At 44.1% G+C, this 16,979-nt stretch overlaps 2 protein-coding genes across 2 annotated transcripts; both read right to left on the bottom strand.

Moving 5' to 3' along the window:
* Nucleotides 1-2,530: 2,530 nt before the first annotated feature.
* Nucleotides 2,531-5,502, bottom strand: th2 (tyrosine hydroxylase 2). Its single transcript, XM_077499891.1, is given in 12 exon segments — nt 2,531-2,769; nt 2,849-2,982; nt 3,062-3,157; nt 3,318-3,374; nt 3,446-3,515; nt 3,579-3,714; nt 4,167-4,312; nt 4,378-4,428; nt 4,499-4,566; nt 4,651-4,739; nt 4,830-5,004; nt 5,261-5,502. Coding segments are annotated over 12 exon segments (1,419 nt in total). The 5' UTR covers nt 5,495-5,502; the 3' UTR covers nt 2,531-2,606.
* A 360-nt stretch (nt 5,503-5,862) lies between these two features.
* pah (phenylalanine hydroxylase) lies at nt 5,863-16,715 on the bottom strand. Its single transcript, XM_077500489.1, has 13 exons — nt 16,571-16,715; nt 15,616-15,732; nt 11,984-12,167; nt 9,807-9,895; nt 9,355-9,422; nt 8,719-8,915; nt 8,499-8,634; nt 8,352-8,421; nt 8,177-8,233; nt 8,012-8,107; nt 6,535-6,668; nt 6,326-6,441; nt 5,863-6,242 (listed from the first exon to the last, which is right to left on the bottom strand). Exons 1-13 carry the CDS (start codon nt 16,640-16,642, stop codon nt 6,199-6,201), a joined length of 1,380 nt encoding a protein of 459 aa, XP_077356615.1. The 5' UTR covers nt 16,643-16,715; the 3' UTR covers nt 5,863-6,198.
* Nucleotides 16,716-16,979: the final 264 nt, after the last annotated feature.

The raw sequence follows: 16,979 nt of genomic DNA, 5'->3' as shown, positions 1-16,979 counted from the left end.
TAAACCTATAAACGTACTATGAGCCTATTGGCATCAGAAGCACTGCGAGCATTTGCTTTCTCAATCCATTTTTTAGCATGCCCACTAAAACTGCACAGATTTTCAATGTAATTTGCTGTGTTTTCTGAAGCTGAGCTGTGATCGGTAGTTACCTGAGATCTGAGCAACAGTGATGTCATTTTCACTCGACAGCAAGTGGCAAAATTATACTTCTTCTGATACTTCTGATACTAATAAAAAATACTGTATTTTGCTGCTTAACTCATATTCCACTAACACAATAACCAGAATGCTGCATAGAACACATTTTTGACTTTTTTTTTGGGGGGGGGGGGGTTGACTTCCCCTTTAACATGATTACTAATGCTATGAACACATTTTCAACAAAATGTTTGGGATGGCTCAAAGGTACCGACATAGGCTTACTTTATCCTAAACCTTAATAAAATTTGAGCTTATTGGCAATGGTCGTGCTTGCCAGACCAATCCTGGTAAAGGATTATGGGTCCTTTAATCCATCTTTGTGTTAGCACTGTGTGGTTCATGGCCTCCCATGGAAACATCTTACTGTTCTTGACATCTAATTACCCTCGAACGACGACGCAAGGTTTTTAAAGACCTTTAGCTCTTTAAAAACCAGTACGTCAACCTCGTATGTGTTTTGGCCAGGGCGCTTCGAACCGCCGCCCGCAAAGCATAACATGCTACCGCTCTCCGTGTAGCCTACGTCCTTTTATGTTTGAACAAGTCCAGTGCGGTTGCCGCTCGGGTGTTTGCTGTGCTTTTGGGGGCAAGAGGTGCCGGAGAAGTAGCTGCACACAAGCCAGAGAGCCATAATGGTCTGTGCACACTCTGAATGTCTTCCAAATGCTATCGAACCTCCCTTTGCACACTGAGATCTTTTCCCACCCTGAAACATGAGTCGTGAGTCTTGCAAGCTTTGCAGGGCTGCCACAAGGACGCCATCCCAAGGCTGAAGAGAGGAACAACAAGGATGGAAGTAAGTTGTGACCTTGTTCCTATACAACCTTGCATTGAACCTTAAAAAGCCGACTTTCTACTAATTGCTGCAGTTATTTTTTTCTGCTTAAAACTTTAAGCTCAATGAGAGCGGCAGAGCTAATGAGCAACATCATACGAACGCGGGGAGATTAAGGCTCTTTGAGGCGGGTGTTTAGTCTAATCTCGTATCCCGATTGCTATGAGTGTTTTCCCACGATGATGTAAGAATATGTCAAAAAAGTAAAGTTTGGAAACCCAGTGCAAGTGTCCTCTTTGCTGTAGCTGTTCGTCCTCCCGAGGCCCTCCACTGGTTTATCCGGACTAAAAACTTCCATAAATGTGATAGATTAATATATGACCTTGCAGGAGGTACAGTTACAGTCGAACGTTAATAGGAATGAATCATACCAACTCTTGATACCCATGTACTTGCATTTATTACCCTCTTTGTTTGTTCTTGTCTTATTATTTATGTTGTTAGTCAGGATCTCCACAGTGACTATGTCCTTTCGGTGAACCTGATACGAAGAGGATTTGTTAACTACGAGCCTCAAAGGGTTTCAAATGGAATCATGAACTTCGCATGCGGTTCAGAGGACTCAGTGAACCCAATGACCCACGCTCCAACTCTAAAGGAGGCAACAATGCCAAGCCGGCTCGGGATGTCCATGCAAACACTTCTTCTTGGAGTCAGGATGATACAGCCTGTTGGGATTTGTGGCCAGCCTCGCCGAGCGCAAGAATCTCGCTGGATCTCCTCGTTGTTGCCACGGCAACCTGCTGATATTTGGCCCTCAGGCAGAACCGCATCCTGGCCGTGGTTTCTCCGGGATTTGTGGCTTTGAAAGCATCGGATGCAAGGATTGCGTGAGTGTTTAACTTCTTGTTTGCCTGCATTCGCCACTCCCTATCGCTATTGTTCTTTTCTTTCCAAGCTTCCAGTAGACGCCAGGGTCGGGTTTAATTTGCCATCGGAATTATTGGAAAGGAGGGAGAAAGGCGGCTGATCTGAGGACTTGACTATGTTGATAGTGGAATGATAAGTATTGATGAGCGTGGTTCTGATGTCGCCTGTGGAGATCAGAAGCTTGGACCTCGGTGAAAACCTCAAAGAACTGCCCATCTCCAGTCTCATGGGGGAAATGAAAGGAAGACAACCACGTGCCAGCACTCATGGCCATGAGCACGGCTCTTGGTCGACCGTGAGGTCCCGCTGACCTGGCCCTGTCGGCCTGTTAGGCCTCACTGTTGGCTCAGACTTTGACCAGCAGAGGCAACTTGATACTTAAATCATTCATAATAAGCTCATTCTGTCTGCTTAGCAACACATGCAGATCAGCGCCTTCCAGGAATTTTCGAAATGGAAATTGTCGGTTTGGAAACAAACGGCCTCTGAGCAAGTGTTGCTTGTATAGTGGTTTGGTACTGCTGGCTTTTTCCCTTATCATGTATGTAAAATAGATGCAGTCGTGAAAAATAAGTGTTTATTTCTTTCTTTCACAATTACAACATGTACCAGTGACAGCAATTTTGAGGCAAATAGCAAATTATGACAATTATTTTGAACAAATGTTTGTCTCCAGTCTATTTAACTGCCCATGTCCTCAGGAGCAGAGCTTCTCCAGGGCTCCTTGCAGCATCTTTAGGTCGTCTCGTGTCTTGTACAGGGCGTTTTGGATCTTGCTGGGCTGATCCAGAACATCCACGCTGCATGTGATAGGCTCATAGCGCACCGCGAATGGTCGCTTTATGGTTGTAGAGTACTTCCTGTGCACGGAACCAAAAAGCTTTGGATGATCATTTGTAGTAGAACGGTGACCTCTAAAATATGGTACAAGCAAAATACCTCAATTTAATTTTGGCATCCTCAAAGCTTTCCGAGACAAAGTACACTGGCTGGTAGCTTTGATCCTGGTATGGCTGCACGGCGGTCTCCTCAGGATTGAAAGGCTTGTACTCGGGTTTGTTGGACAGGGCATACTAGAATATGGGCCGCAGAGTGTCAAGGCGCATGGGATGGAATGAAAGATGTTTTATCATTAACATTGTGCAAACTCACCATGAGTTCTCCATAGGATGAGAGAAGTCCTGCCCCATAAGCTTTGACTGTCCCATTTTGTTTGCAGAGTCCAAACTCCACAGTGAACCAGTACAGCTGGAAAAGAGGCAGAGTGGATGCAGCTATTAGCTTTTGCCACTCGGTGCTGCTCAAGTCTCATGTTAAAACGACTATTCCAGTAGCCACAGCCTCTGGAATGTTTCAGTCCTAGGATTTACATCAATCAAAGGATCTCCTTCGGAGCAATATAACTTACCGTGGATAATTTCTCAATGTCTTCTTGTGATGCTCCAAGTGAGGCTAATCCAATCTCCTGGAAGTGACCACGGTATTCAGTGAAGGTATTTCAAGCAAAAGAACCAAAGCACATTATGCGCAACATACCTGGGAAAACTGGGCAAACTCTTTGTCTGCCAGCATGGGGATGTGACCAAGCAGCTCGTGGCAGCAGTCCCTGTGGGAGGAGGTCAAACATCAGGTAAAAGGAGCTATCGCTAACAAACCCAGCAGGACTTACGGCTCAGGAGAGTGCATGGGCGCCGACGCGTGGCGGATGTACTGCGTGCATTGAAACACTCGGAAAGCCAAACTCGCGAGGAAGTCCCTGGCAGACAGCAGGCCAGCGACCGGACGCAGCTGGAAGCCTGTTTTTTCTGGGGAGAAAAACAAACTTATTACCCAGTGGAGTATTTTCATTTCCACCTTATGGAATATCACTCAAAGGCGGCTAACGCTTTGCTACATGCAACTTTGTTTGGGGCAGGTTTATGATTAACTTCCTGTTCTCTACGGATTTGTTTTTTTCTGAGCCCCATCAGTTGGCTAATCTTCTTTTTTTGAGAATCGTATGCTGTAGTCTAACTGTGGATACCTACACTTCTGCACTTACACTTTCCATGAAGACTTTCTTAACAAATTTGTTTGTCTATTCATTCTTTGTCCACTAGAAACGGAACAAGGCCTCCCTCTTATTGGAAGTATAGTTGTCACAACTAAGAATCAGAGACCGCTTAACATTCAAGTCCAACTTCTGAGTCTGAAACAACAGCTTCCCCTAATCCGTTGCCTCCCAATGTGAGTGTGTGTGATTGTTTTGCCATGTCACCTTTGAGGAAGGCGGAAATGTCTCTGAGCTGGGGGATGCGCTCCTCGCTGTAGCCTCATTCGCTCTCCAGCTGCTGCAGGCCGTCCAAGAACTGTCGGCAGGCCAGATTGGGGTAAATGCTCCGCAGCTTCTTGTACACCTCCCTCCTTTTTGAATACATTGTTTAGGTCAGGTGTCATCACTTCTCTTCACCATGCACCTGTTCTCTCACCATGTGGCCGTTTCTTCTGCTGTGTACTCCACCTCGGCCAGCGGATCACCCCTACATCAAAGCAGACAAAATGAATTAGCTGAGTGGCATTTAGGAGAAGAGGCTCTCTTTTCACACTCACTGTTTGTATCTGAAGGACAGCTCTGAAATGAAGGCTCGTCGCTTCCTGTATTCTGTGTCTGTGTAGCCCTACGGCACAGGTGACACACATTCTTGGTACACTGGATGTTTTTTCTCTAGCAAAGCTGGTGTGTCATTTTATTGGACACTCACTGGATGGTCCTTGTCCATGGCCGGATCGAATTTGGTTATCAATAAGTTGCATCTGTCCAGTTCCTTTATCTGTCGAGGGAACCAGGGGACTGCGATGGAGATGAAAAGAAGCTGTTTTTTTTTTTGTTCTTTTTTAAACAACTGGGTCCACCCTCCCAACTACTGAATGTAAAACACACCTTTTTCTTCTGGGATGGACCTTACATTATCCACCACTCTCTTCAATGAGTTGACAAAGACGTCCAGATCGGAGTTGTGCACCTCGCACTTCACAAAGAACTCCAAATCGGACGCGCTGTTCTTGGACCTCCTGCCTGGCCGGCTCTCAACGTGGAGGAGTTTGGCGTCAAATGTCTGGAAAGGTGACAAGCACACATTGTCCAAATATATATGGCAGTCACCCATTCACATTTTTTTTAATGTGGAACCTAGATCTATCTTTCCACTAAGAAACTCCCCTATTCAGGGGTAGCGTAAAGGTTGCTAAAAGTCCCTATAATATAGCTGATTAAGGTTAAAAAATAGCAACTATAATAAAACATAGAATGAATGCAATAAGCATTATTCTGTTGGGAAAAGAAGCGATTTTAATGCCCCCCTCCACGATTACCTCAAATATCTTTCCTGTCTTAAAGAACCCCGCATTCTTCTCGTTACTGAGGTTGAACAGCACGTTGAGGGTCACCCGGCCCTCCTTCTCCTCAAAAACTTGCGTGTCCACTCCCCGTGAGGTCCCCGGCGGACCTCCGCCTCCAAAGCTGCGCACACGCCGGGCATCCTCGATCAAACTCTGCCTCCGGCCGCTGAAGGGCGCCGCTTGGCTCCCGCTGCTCTCTGTCTTCATAGTTTAAAGATGTGCTCCGGTGTGGGTCTGAGGCATTTAAATAGCGCCTCATCTGAGGGCTGAATGCAGATGAGTGTTTTTTTTTTTTTTTTCTGGGACACCTTTTGCGTCACCAAGGCAAAAGCAAGTCATTGAGCAGCCGCCTGCTACTTACCCTCACTGTCTGATAGCCATTCAACCGAATCAGGTCTTCTTCACAGGTTGTATAAATGTTACTAAAAATAATAATTAAGAATGAGGGGGGAAAATGCAGTGTATTTTTAGCCTTGCTTGTTTTACTAAGCTGATCAAAGCACAAGGCAAACACACCTTACTGTTGATACGATATGTGAACACTTTTCAGTTAAAATGGGACAACCGAGACCACATCGTTAATATCCTCTGTTTATTAGTTTCAGTGAAATATTCCATGCACAAAAATAGGGGGAGAAAAACATTGTCAAAAGTTGCTTGGTTATCAAATCATAAGTCTTGGTTTGTATGTAAAATCAAGTTTTTGTATGTATATTAGAATACTAATAGAACAATACATTAGAGCAAGGAGGAAAGATATTTGAGGTAATCGTGGAGGGGGACATCTAAAGGTTACACATGATTAACTAACTAAAAGACAGAATATTATTTATTATATCCCGGTAATGTTGACATGTAATACAAAAAAAACGGATATAGTATAATAAGCTTCAGGCTGTTTGGTCAAGACGTCACTCCAATTTTTTCAGGGCTTCGCACAATTTCCCCATTTCACCTACAACCAAGAGAAGAAAAGCACGTTAGGAAGCAGCATATAAAAAAAAAAAAAGGTTTTCTAACAACAGGATTGGAACTTACTCTTGATGCTGTTGGCCAGGTTGCTGAGCTGCTGGGTGTTGTCCAGCACCTCCACGCTCTGAGTATACGGGTTGTAGCGCACAGAGAAGGGCCGGGGAATGGTGCCGGCAAACTTTCTGTAAGGCCCGCACAGGTTCAGTTACTTTCAGTCATACACAGCTTAGTGAAATTTCGGGCCCTTGTAGTACTTTAGAGTGCAACATACATACCTGACTCTGTCTTTGGCATCCTCAAAGCTTTCGGCAACAAAGTAGACTGGCTGGTACTCTGTGATTGGGTATTTCTGGACACTGGTCTTCTCTGGGTCAAAGGGAAGCAGTTTTGGCTTGTCGGTCAGGCAGTACTGGAAGACAAGCAATGACACATTCAGGGGTAGATTCACTCAGAATGCGCTGCGTCTGGTAATAGGGCGAAATATTGCACCACAACTGCACCCGCAGTCTGCGCCCAGTTACTCACCTATTCACTAAGGATATTGCGCTAATCATATACTGGTGCAAACATGCCCACAAAACTGACAGCTTGGAGCAAATTTGCACCTGATTTACCACACATAGCAATGGATTTGCGGCAACAACATGGTTGTTATAGTAACAGTTGCGAGAAAGATGACATTATCAGAAAGCGAGGTTGGACCGAGAGTAAGCGTTTAAAGCACCATTAAACTGTACAAAGCAGAGAGGACGACAACGATGTCATTCATTCATGAAGTACAAATTATTGGTGTGATCGTTTTTTGAAAATATATTTTCAGAGGTTGGGGTGGGCGTACAGTTTGCATCTGGCACGTAAAAATGATCGTAAAATGCCTCCCCGCCATTGCTGATCAGCCCGGGTTACGTTATGTGTCCTAAACCAACATACCAAGATTTCCCTCTCTCTCTCTGTCTCTCTCTCTGTCTCTCTCTCTCTCTCTCTCTCTCTCTCTCTTTCTCTCTCTCTCTCTCTCTCTCTCTCTCTCTCTCTCTCTCTCTCTCTCTCGCCCTCTCTCTCTCTCTCTCTCGCCCTCTCTCGCCCTCTCTGCGTGATCAGCCAGAAAGGGACGTGCACCGCGCCACATGCACTGCTGTCATGATCCCGGGTTCAAGGTTGCGGCAGGTTTATACTCGCTTTCCATAAATGTTATTTGCGTCACCCAAACTCCATGTGACTATTTGCGCTGCCGTTAGTGAATTAGACGCTGTATATCAATGAGTCTGATTTGCATTGGGGTGGGCATATTTTGCGTCAAATGTATGCAAATCACCTAATTTACATACACGCAAATAACACCAGCGCACTGTGACGCACTCTGGTTGGCAGAACACTTGGTGATGGATTAGTGAATTAGACTCTCCGGATTGCTCCTTTTTTACCGGTTAGCGCCGTGCCAAGGTGACACAAGCCCCTCAGTGTGTTCTCAGATGATCAATGAGCCTTGAGATTCCTGTTAAAAACATGAGGTGGAGTATGATTACGGCCTGTTGCTTTCCCATGTGGACTCGTCTGAGCACACATCCTCCACTGATGCAACGTGTGACTTCCATAGACGCTCCTTCGGCCCACGCTGAGCCACTGAACCACTTTTCCCACTCCCTCACCGGCCAGGCAAAAGTTGGTGACACATTAATTCTAAATGGACCACTAACCCGCTGCCTGAGCCCATGCAGACCCCTGCCCGTTCTGGTGGCTGGCTGATGAACCCACCTGCAGCTCTCCGAACGACGATAACAAGCCTGCACCAAATGCTCTTGTCTCAGAGCCCTGCTTGCATAGGCCAAACTCCACAGTGAACCAGTAGACCTGATGCAGAAATGAAAGCCGTTTAGCACCTGCTCGCTGGAGAATCTTTAGTTTGTTGCAGAAACATACCGTTGCAAGTTTCTCAATGTACTCGTCTGGGGCCCCAAGAGAAGCAAGACCGATCTCCTATTTGGAAGCATGAAGAAGAGAACTTATTAATACTCTCTAGGTCACAGGTGTCAAATTCAAGGGCTGGGGTTATAAGATTCAGAGGGAACAGAGTTTGTTCCGGTGCTTTGTATACCTGGGAGAACTGGGCGAAACCTGAATCAGCAAAGAGCGGGACATGCCCCAGGAGCTCATGGCAAATATCACTAGAATAGAAAACAAGCTTAACCCCTCACTGAGAACATCTTGAGTCGTCCAATTACAATTTACCGCCTACACTTACGGCTCAGGTGTGTACGTAGGCTTGGAGCCATGGCGGATGTACTGCGTAGAATGAAAGACGCGGAAAGCGAGGCCGGCGAGGAAGTCCCGGGAGGAGAGCAATCCGGCAACCGGGCGAAGTCGGAAACCAGTACAAGCTGCGGAGAGGATGGAGGTGCATAATAACCAAGTGACTAAAATACAGTACCTAAAATGTGAACTACAACAAAGACCCAACTCACACTGCAGGAAGCGAGACACATCATCCAGCTGTGGGATGTTGTCCTGCCTGTAGCCACAGTACTTCTCCAGCAGAGGGAAGACTCGGTTGTGCTCACGGCAGGCGTGAGTCGGGTACAGGGTCTTTAGTTCCTTGAATACGGTGCCCCATGTAGCCTTTTCGTCTTCTGTATACTCTACCCGAGGGATCGGCTGGCCACTGGGAGGACGAAGACGCAAACTTTAAGCATCAAAAAGTACTTTTAGAAAGAGAATAACACAAGGGGAGTACAAAGGGCTCTTAAACCATGAAAATAGTTTTTGTTTTTGTTTTCTGAATCAGGATTACTGTGAAAGGTAGTGGGTAATTGTTTTGACGGTTCTTGCAAACTGTCAATGGGGTATATGCCACGGAAGAGGCGGGTCTTTCGACTTCCGTGATTTTGCACATGAGCTTTGATTCTGGTCCGAGTTGCGAACGCGCAACCGACGGGCACATAGTCGGAAGCACACGTTGCAAACCGAACCGGAACCAAAGCTCATGTGCAAAAATAGTCCCGCCTCTTCCGTGGCATATACCCCATTGTAGGGTCCAACAATTTTAACCAATTACAGTTAGGGGAGGCTATTGACAAGAACATGATTAAGTGTTAGATTACTGTCTGTAGTTGTAGGCGATGTCAGCAAACTCCTTCCTGCGGGTCCGGTAAACTGGGTCCGTGAAGCCCTGGTGGACGCGCACACACAAAAGGAGAAACCGTGTTAGATCTCACAAACAACACCCAAACGAAACCCTGTGGCCTTTGTCAGCATTACGCACTCCGTTCCCAATGAGAGCATGCAAATGTACATTCAAATGAAGCCTTTGTAGAGCTTTATGCTGAATATATTTCACTTTAATGATGGTGGCAAAAGGGAGCAATTATCTATAATTATAGGGGCCCCAATTAAAGCAATGACATCAATTTGTGTGTTTCCATGAGAATAGGCAGCCTGTCATGTCTTGCAGGCCGCATCTTTCATTGGCCGTGTGGGCGTCAGAAGATGTGTGTATGCACAAACGCACACACGGACACACACGCCTACAGTAATAGATGAGTCAGAACTTTACCGGGTGATCAGCATCCAGCTCCGAGCCGTAACTGAGGATCTGGTTGGCAAAGCGGTCCAAGTCCTGAATGTCATTGGGGAACCATGGCACTGGAGAGTAGAGTTTTTAAGTCAATGAATTAGGTAGATCATTTGTTGATTGTGGCTCCCAAATAAATTGCCATTTTGAGAGCTACGAACATAAAAATTGCAGAGGTAGGCATTCTATCACTACTGACAGAAGGTCCGTCAGTCTGTTACTGACAGACTCCCGTTTTGCTAATCAAGGATGAGAAACTTTTTTTTGTTTTTTTTGTTTTTTTTGTTTTTTCCTTCTTCAAATGGAGTAAGCACTGATGGAAGTAGGTTTTCTTCTGTCAGTGTAATTGCCTGCCGCTAACCGGGTCAAGTACTAACGGGCACATGTTTTGATGGACTGATGGAATTCCCACCTCTGTCGGTCGGTCCTAAAATAGCGTATAGGAAGTGATGATGAAAGTGTGGTTAAATGAAATGACAGACTTGACGGATGATTACTACGGTGGCATCTTAGGGCCACCCCAGCCACGTGTAATTTATTATTATTTCTTTAGAGGGGGTAATATTCTGAGAAAAAATTGCCACAAATTACCATCTCCTTATTTGAAAACCCAACCAAAAAGTATTGGTACAAACAACCAAGTCGTACACTACGTGTATTTCTCGCAAGTTTGAGTTTTTTTTTCTTTTTTCTCCCAAATCTGCCACGTTATAAAGTCGCAAATTTATGAGTTTTTTTTTTTCTTGCAAATTTGCCAATTGTGAGATTTTTCTCTGATTACCCCCTCTAATATAAGTCAAACAGATAAAACTGATAATAAAGAAATACGCCGATAATTATTGGCAATTATAGACCAATTTGATAATCATACAGTAAACCAGATAATAAAGAAATCCACTGATAATCATAGACATGCCACGTTGGTCCATCCATTGTATTTGTGGCTCAAGTTGTGCCCAAATATTCAACCCCTCCCCTCTCCTATGGTATTGTTGCATATTTGTGATGTCATGATGAGCGCGACCTCATATTGACAGACGGTGCATCATGGTGACATGGCAGTCGTCAGTTTGGGCTTTCGTTACTGCGTCCCCACAAAATGTTACCCTCGCAGTTTTTTGTTGCATTTTTAAAACATATAGCCTAATACGCTGTCGTAGATTGCCATTTGTTTCGGCTTGAATATATGATGAACTTGTGATTCCGGAAGGGTGCCCAGTGTGCTAACAAATGACTGACCAGAAACATTTTAACAATCGCCCACTTCTGGAAATTTGTTTGGCATGTCTATCAGGAGTGGAGCCACAAAAGTCTCAAAAACCTACGCCCAAAAAGATCCATACATTGGCATGGTAACTGTTAACAAGTACGGGAATGTATTAAAAGGAACTGTAATGTATTAGCAAATAGCTGTCGGCCAACCATTGTGTGGCTGGAGCAGCACAAATAGATATTCATGATGGAGATGAGTGTTTTGGGCCGTGTAGGACGTCGTGCTGTCTTGGCATGTTGACACTCGGCAGAGCAATGCACACAGGCCATCTGCTTGTTCTGCTGGATTCATGACCCTCAAAGACACTCGTGAATTTTCCATCTGTTATGTGTGGTCTAACGGCCTGAGGCTTCGCAGTGACAACGAGGCTCTAACAGGCTTCCCTTATAACGGGACCATGAGTATCGTCTCGTCCACTTGACCCTGACCGACGGGCGGCTGCATCTCGGTAGGGCCTGTCAGTCTAGTCCCGCCGTGACCTTGGCGTGTTCCCTCTAGCCCGAGGTTGTTGCTTGGCGGGAGGCACACAGAGCACTCCTGTTCCCGCCAGGCCTGTTTTGGTGAGTAGCAAAACTAATGTCATTCTGGAAACAACTAATAAAGGGGTCAGCGCCGGGGTGGCGAGCCACCCATCCAGTCGGCGACGATGGCTGTCTTTTAATGAGCGGACTCGGGATGCACCACAATACTACTCCAGATTATAAGGACTTGGCTATTCTAATTGGCAAAACCCTCCGTCTTCCTCTCAAGGTGACAGTGGCCCACTGTAGTTTCCTTCTGTCCAAATGTTCACCTTCGCAATTCAAATAATCTCAAATGACTCACCCCCCCCCCCCACAACATGATGATTCTTATTCATCTCTGAAATACTTGTCAAGGCTCTCACCAGTGTCTTTCTGTTTGTTGCGCGTCAGCTCGTGCACTTGGCCGCTGATCTGCGTGCGCAGGCCGTCGATGACCTCGTCCAGGGCCAGCGAGCAGTTGGTGTCCACGCTGATGAAGAACTCGTACTGCTCCTTGCTGATGCGTGATGGCCGAGACTCGATGTGCGTCAGGTTGATCCCCTTCTCCTGCAAAATGGCAATATTGATGTGAGTAAATGTATGCTGTTTGGTTTGTTGTGCTTGTGCCTTGTTGCACTTCCCTGTTTGACCACAAGGTAGTGCTGTTGTGTCCTAACAACCTCCTAAATCAGGCTCCTCTTGAACTTGAACAGGATGTCAGTTGATCCTTAACCCTCTTATGTCTGTAATTGATGTATTAATTGGCTGGCTGACAAATTCCTCAAGAAAAAACAACTTTCATTCAGATTCACATTTTTCTTTGCACTTTCAGTCCCGACAAATGATTGGTTTTCTAATTTGTAATTTTGGTTTGTAATTTTGTGATTTTGAGGTCTTAAATTTGACTTGACTTAAACCAGAATTGACAAAGCTACCCTAAAAGGTGCTTTTTGAACCAAGACCAATCAGGTTCTGGACATGACGGAGCTGCTTACTCTCCCTCAAAATTTTCAGACTGCACACACATTGACCTCATTTACTGAGATGGCCTAAAAATGTGAAGTCATCAGACTGGTTGGAATGTTAAGAGCCGCTGGAAAGCATCTTTGCGCGGTATAACTCAACGGATGGGAGAGGGTGTATGTCACGTTCTCTTTTGCAATAGGCTGATTGGAACGAGAGGGCGTAAGTGGTGGGGGTGCCTACTTCCCGCATCTGGTTTGGATTGTGTTTATCACATCTTCCTGAAATGCCAGCGTCACAAGTCCCAACAAGACTGCGATTGTCGTGTAAGGACATGCATGGATACGGTCAGGTGTTGAAAGGGATACACTTACTTGAATAAGTTGAGTTTAATTTGGGTTTTCTCATAACTTTAAAAGTGCTGCTTAAGGGGGCGGAGCAGCAGCATGAAAATCAATGGAGAATTGGGAGTGATTTAGAAAACCGCACATTTTGAATCCTTGGATTTAAGAATGTACTGAAGATGTACATTGTATATTCGTCATTCCACCCTGGGAGGAGATGGGTTCTATATAAAAGTCATTAAAAGCCCCACATATGCAGATATAGACCATAAATGATGCCATATGAAATGCACTGCATGGGAAAAACTCAAGATAGCAAACATACTGGATCACATGAGCAGAGAACATAATAATGCTCGCACAGTTCTTGTTTTTTTTCCATTTGATTTTTTTTATTCAGAATCTTGACTTGATTGCTTTTTGGGAAATGGGCCGTGGATAAATCTGACGATTTCTGACAACGATTTGAGCATTCATTCGATATCCAGTTGAAGGCTCGGTAAAACCATTTAGAGCACACTTTAGTAGAATGACACTTGTCATTTCATTTCTGCACACGAGTATGATAACTTTGGCATACTAGTAGCCGGACAACTGCACATTACTCGAATGGTAAACTGTGTACTAGTTGACATTTGTGTGCAACTAGTGAAGTGCTTGATGTTAACTATTCAAATGTTATGTCGTTAGCACACAGTTGTTAATAGAGATGTTTACTACCACTTTTTTCAGACTCATATACTGGTGCTAGTACTCAACTCTGGTGTAGTCACTCATACCAAGTACCGATATCAATTTTTAGTTTTGATGGAAGACCTATATATCCCAATATAGCATTTTTCCTTAAAATTTCATGAAAGTAATAGCAAATTTCTACAATAAATACTCAATCGGCTTTTCATTCAAAGAAGTCAGCACGTTTGGATTCCACTAATAACCACAATGGCATTTTCTACTCGTGGTTCCTTCGGTGGAAAGAAGGAATTCTTTTCTTGGAGAAGCTCTTTGATATGTATTATTTTTTTTTTTTTTTGCCAGCTCCGAAATCCCTAAAAGCCAGTCATGGCATCACATGACAGGCAGCGTGCCATGTCACAAGAGTCGGACTTTCCACCAGTGCGGACATGTGCGCGGTCGCAGGGGGTGTGCTGACAAGCTTGGGGGTCAGTAGGGCTGTTTTATGGTGGAGGCTGGGGGAGGGACAAGGGGTGGATTGAGAGAGTTTGAGCTCATAGGTCCAAAGAGGATCTTGTGCTTTCTTTCAACAACTACACGTCCCCCTACCCACCACACACACACAAAATGCAGTTAAACACAACAGGGGCTTAAAAAAAACAAAAACAAATCATGTCATAATTTTAATTGCTCACTCCACTGCGTTATCTTTTCCTCGGAGTGGGAGGTGCACTTTTACATGCGTAGCCATGTTGATGACTAAATAATGGAAGTGCTGCCAATCCGTGTTGATTCGAGCAAAAAGTCACGTACGCAGGCTCTGCAGATCAATAACATCAAAATAAATAAAACACAGAGGCAGTCGTCCTGTCGGCAAAAGTTGACTTTTTAAAATCAGGTTATGCTTTTTAATACACCATTTTACGCAATAACATCGAGAGTGTTGTTTGTTAAGTAGAACTAATAGTTTACAATGCAATATCTGTACATAAATGGTTCTCTATTTTTTTTTTGACTTTTATTTATTTATTTTACACCAAGTACCACCTCCAAAAATATTGGCTGTTCAATTACCATAATCACGACCAGTGTTAAAGTACAGTACTGTGACTAGTCGTGTTTAGCAAAAACCAGGCAGAGGTTTTCTTTCTTAAAAAAAACAAACGTTTTTACTAGATTTTTAAATGGCTCAATTTGACATAACAGGAAGATTAACTTTAAATTCATCAAAATGCCAGTGTAAATTTTTGGTTCATAAATCCTGTATGTATTGTCCCATTGCAATGTAATCTCTATGGTAATTGGCGTAATTCCCCGGTGCAATAGTAGTAAAAGTGGACAAATGACAAGTGGAAGTATTAAGTGTTTGGATTCCCCTTCAGCCGGCCTCTGTTGGTCATTGTGGATCAATACGGTCTGCGAACATGCGAGATAAGCGCCGTTTGTTTAGTCATGGGGCCACTTGGAAAAGGTCACCGGCACAAAAACAAGCCAGGATCAACATTTTGATGCACAATGATACCTTTCCAATTAATTTTTTTCTTTTTGGGGTAAGAGCTCATACTTTTTGAAGTCTCGCCTCCCAGTCGGGACAATTTGGCATTTGATCATAAATGCCACCAATGAATCACATGAAAAAAAAAAAAAAAAAGCAGCAAAGTCTGTGAGGTCACCGTCATCAAGATGATTAAGTTTATCTTGATTGGCCTTAGAAATATGATTTTCAGTTTTAATCAGTTGTATTTATTTACTTATTTGTCTTGATTGCTTCTGGGTAAAGCAAATGATAATAGGAAAGTAAATGCTTCCTCTTTGGGAAAAACGTTTCTTTGTAGGGCTGCAGGCTGCCTCGAAATGTTCACATTTTGCCTCAAAAATTTCTGGCTGTGAGTACATTTTTCATCTACTCGCATGTGCGACCAGTATATTTGCCAATTTGTGCTCCACACTTCAGCCCAGTTGTTCTGTGTTTCCTAACAGGAAATAAAGTGGCTTTTGCAAAGTATTCCCTGGAGGGCTCCGGAGGAATTTACCTCAAACAGTCTTAGCGCTCGGGCCAAGGCGCCCACCTCCTCCTTCAGCGAGAAGATGCAGGAGACCACCTCACTCTTGTTGGTCTCCTCCTCCAGGTACATGGAGCCTCGTCGCTTCTGAGAACCAAAACAAAAACAAAAAACCACCTTGTTTTCAGCACCCCAAAGTGGCATCTGCAACTATCCGATGGACAGCCCCAGAGAACTAAACGGAAAACTGATTGAACTCCAACACATTTTCTGTTTTCAAAACGCGGGCTCATTGTCAGAGCCCCTGCTTATACAGTACAACAAAAACAACAAAAATAAACACTTCTTTCATTTCTACAACGTAATAACACATTTGATGCACTTGATAATAGAAATAGATTTCCACAATTGTGGAATGTTGTCCTGGTTTGTGGAAGCCATGCAACAAAGGTGTGAAACATTTGTATGAAACACTGCTTATACAACAGTACCAAAAAACAAAACAAAACCTTTTTATAAGGAAATAACACGTTAACACTTAGAATAGAGGTAAAATTCCGCAATGATGTCCCCCATGCAACACAGGTGTGAAGCTCCTACTTCTACTTTATACATTAAATGTTAGAATTTTCTTCACTTTCTGAAACAGAACAGCACATTTGATACACTTCAAAATCTAAATAGACTTCCACGAATTGTGGAATGTTGTGGTTGGTAGATTTCATGCAATACAGGTGTGAAGCGTTTGTCAGAAACACTGCTTCTTTGACTCAATATTAACAAACAGAAATTATTATTTTATTATTTGCAATTTACAGTAATGTTTGTGCTGTGCGCCCGTCTACAGATAGAAGCTACTCAAATGATTATTATTATTTATTTATTTTTTTAAACTTTACTGACTTTTTTTCCCCCCCAAACATTCTGCCCAGCTGCGCATAATATAGCATTTTTATCCCAAACTTTTTTTTTTTTGCAGACCTACCCCTTTGTCCTGCTCATTGGACTCGGCATCCTGACTGTAGCTCCCGTTAACCCTCTTGTAAGCGGCATCCATCTTCTCTGACCTGCAGGTGAGTCGTGTGTGTGTTTGTGTGTGCAGCGTTTGCCTTTTTTGGATATTGTTACACGGGGCCGCCACTTCTTATTACACAGTGAGTCACGTGACTCCACACACAGACACACCCCTCTGCGTTGGCATGTGACGGGACGTTGCTTGTGAAACAGACCTGCGGTGGGTCCATGTGGTTGGGCTGGCTGCGGTTGTGGTGCTGGTGACCTATAACTCTATAATTCTCGTCTTTGTGTGGCCTCGATAGTCCTGCGGGCATATATAAATGCAAACTTTTTATTAAGATCTTCAAGGTTGAAAGTTGATTTCAGCCACTCAGACA

This window comes from Festucalex cinctus, chromosome 16, assembly GCF_051991245.1.
Source record: "Festucalex cinctus isolate MCC-2025b chromosome 16, RoL_Fcin_1.0, whole genome shotgun sequence".
Lineage (NCBI taxonomy): Eukaryota > Metazoa > Chordata > Actinopteri > Syngnathiformes > Syngnathidae > Festucalex > Festucalex cinctus.
Note: the sequence above shows the minus strand (reverse complement) of the source record. Positions and strands in the feature narration are given on the sequence as shown.

What these genes read in the sequence shown, in the direction of transcription:
- pah (XM_077500489.1), bottom strand. Translation starts at nt 16,642, where the DNA reads ATGGATGCCGCTTACAAGAGGGTTAACGGGAGCTACAGTCAGGATGCC. An exon ending in AGCTGGATGCTGATCACCCG is followed by an intron (nt 9,423 to 9,806) that starts GTAAAGTTCTGA and finishes CGCGTCCACCAG; the next exon opens with GGCTTCACGGACCCAGTTTA. An exon ending in GTTTCGCCCAGTTCTCCCAG is followed by an intron (nt 8,234 to 8,351) that starts GTATACAAAGCA and finishes GCTTCCAAATAG; the next exon opens with GAGATCGGTCTTGCTTCTCT.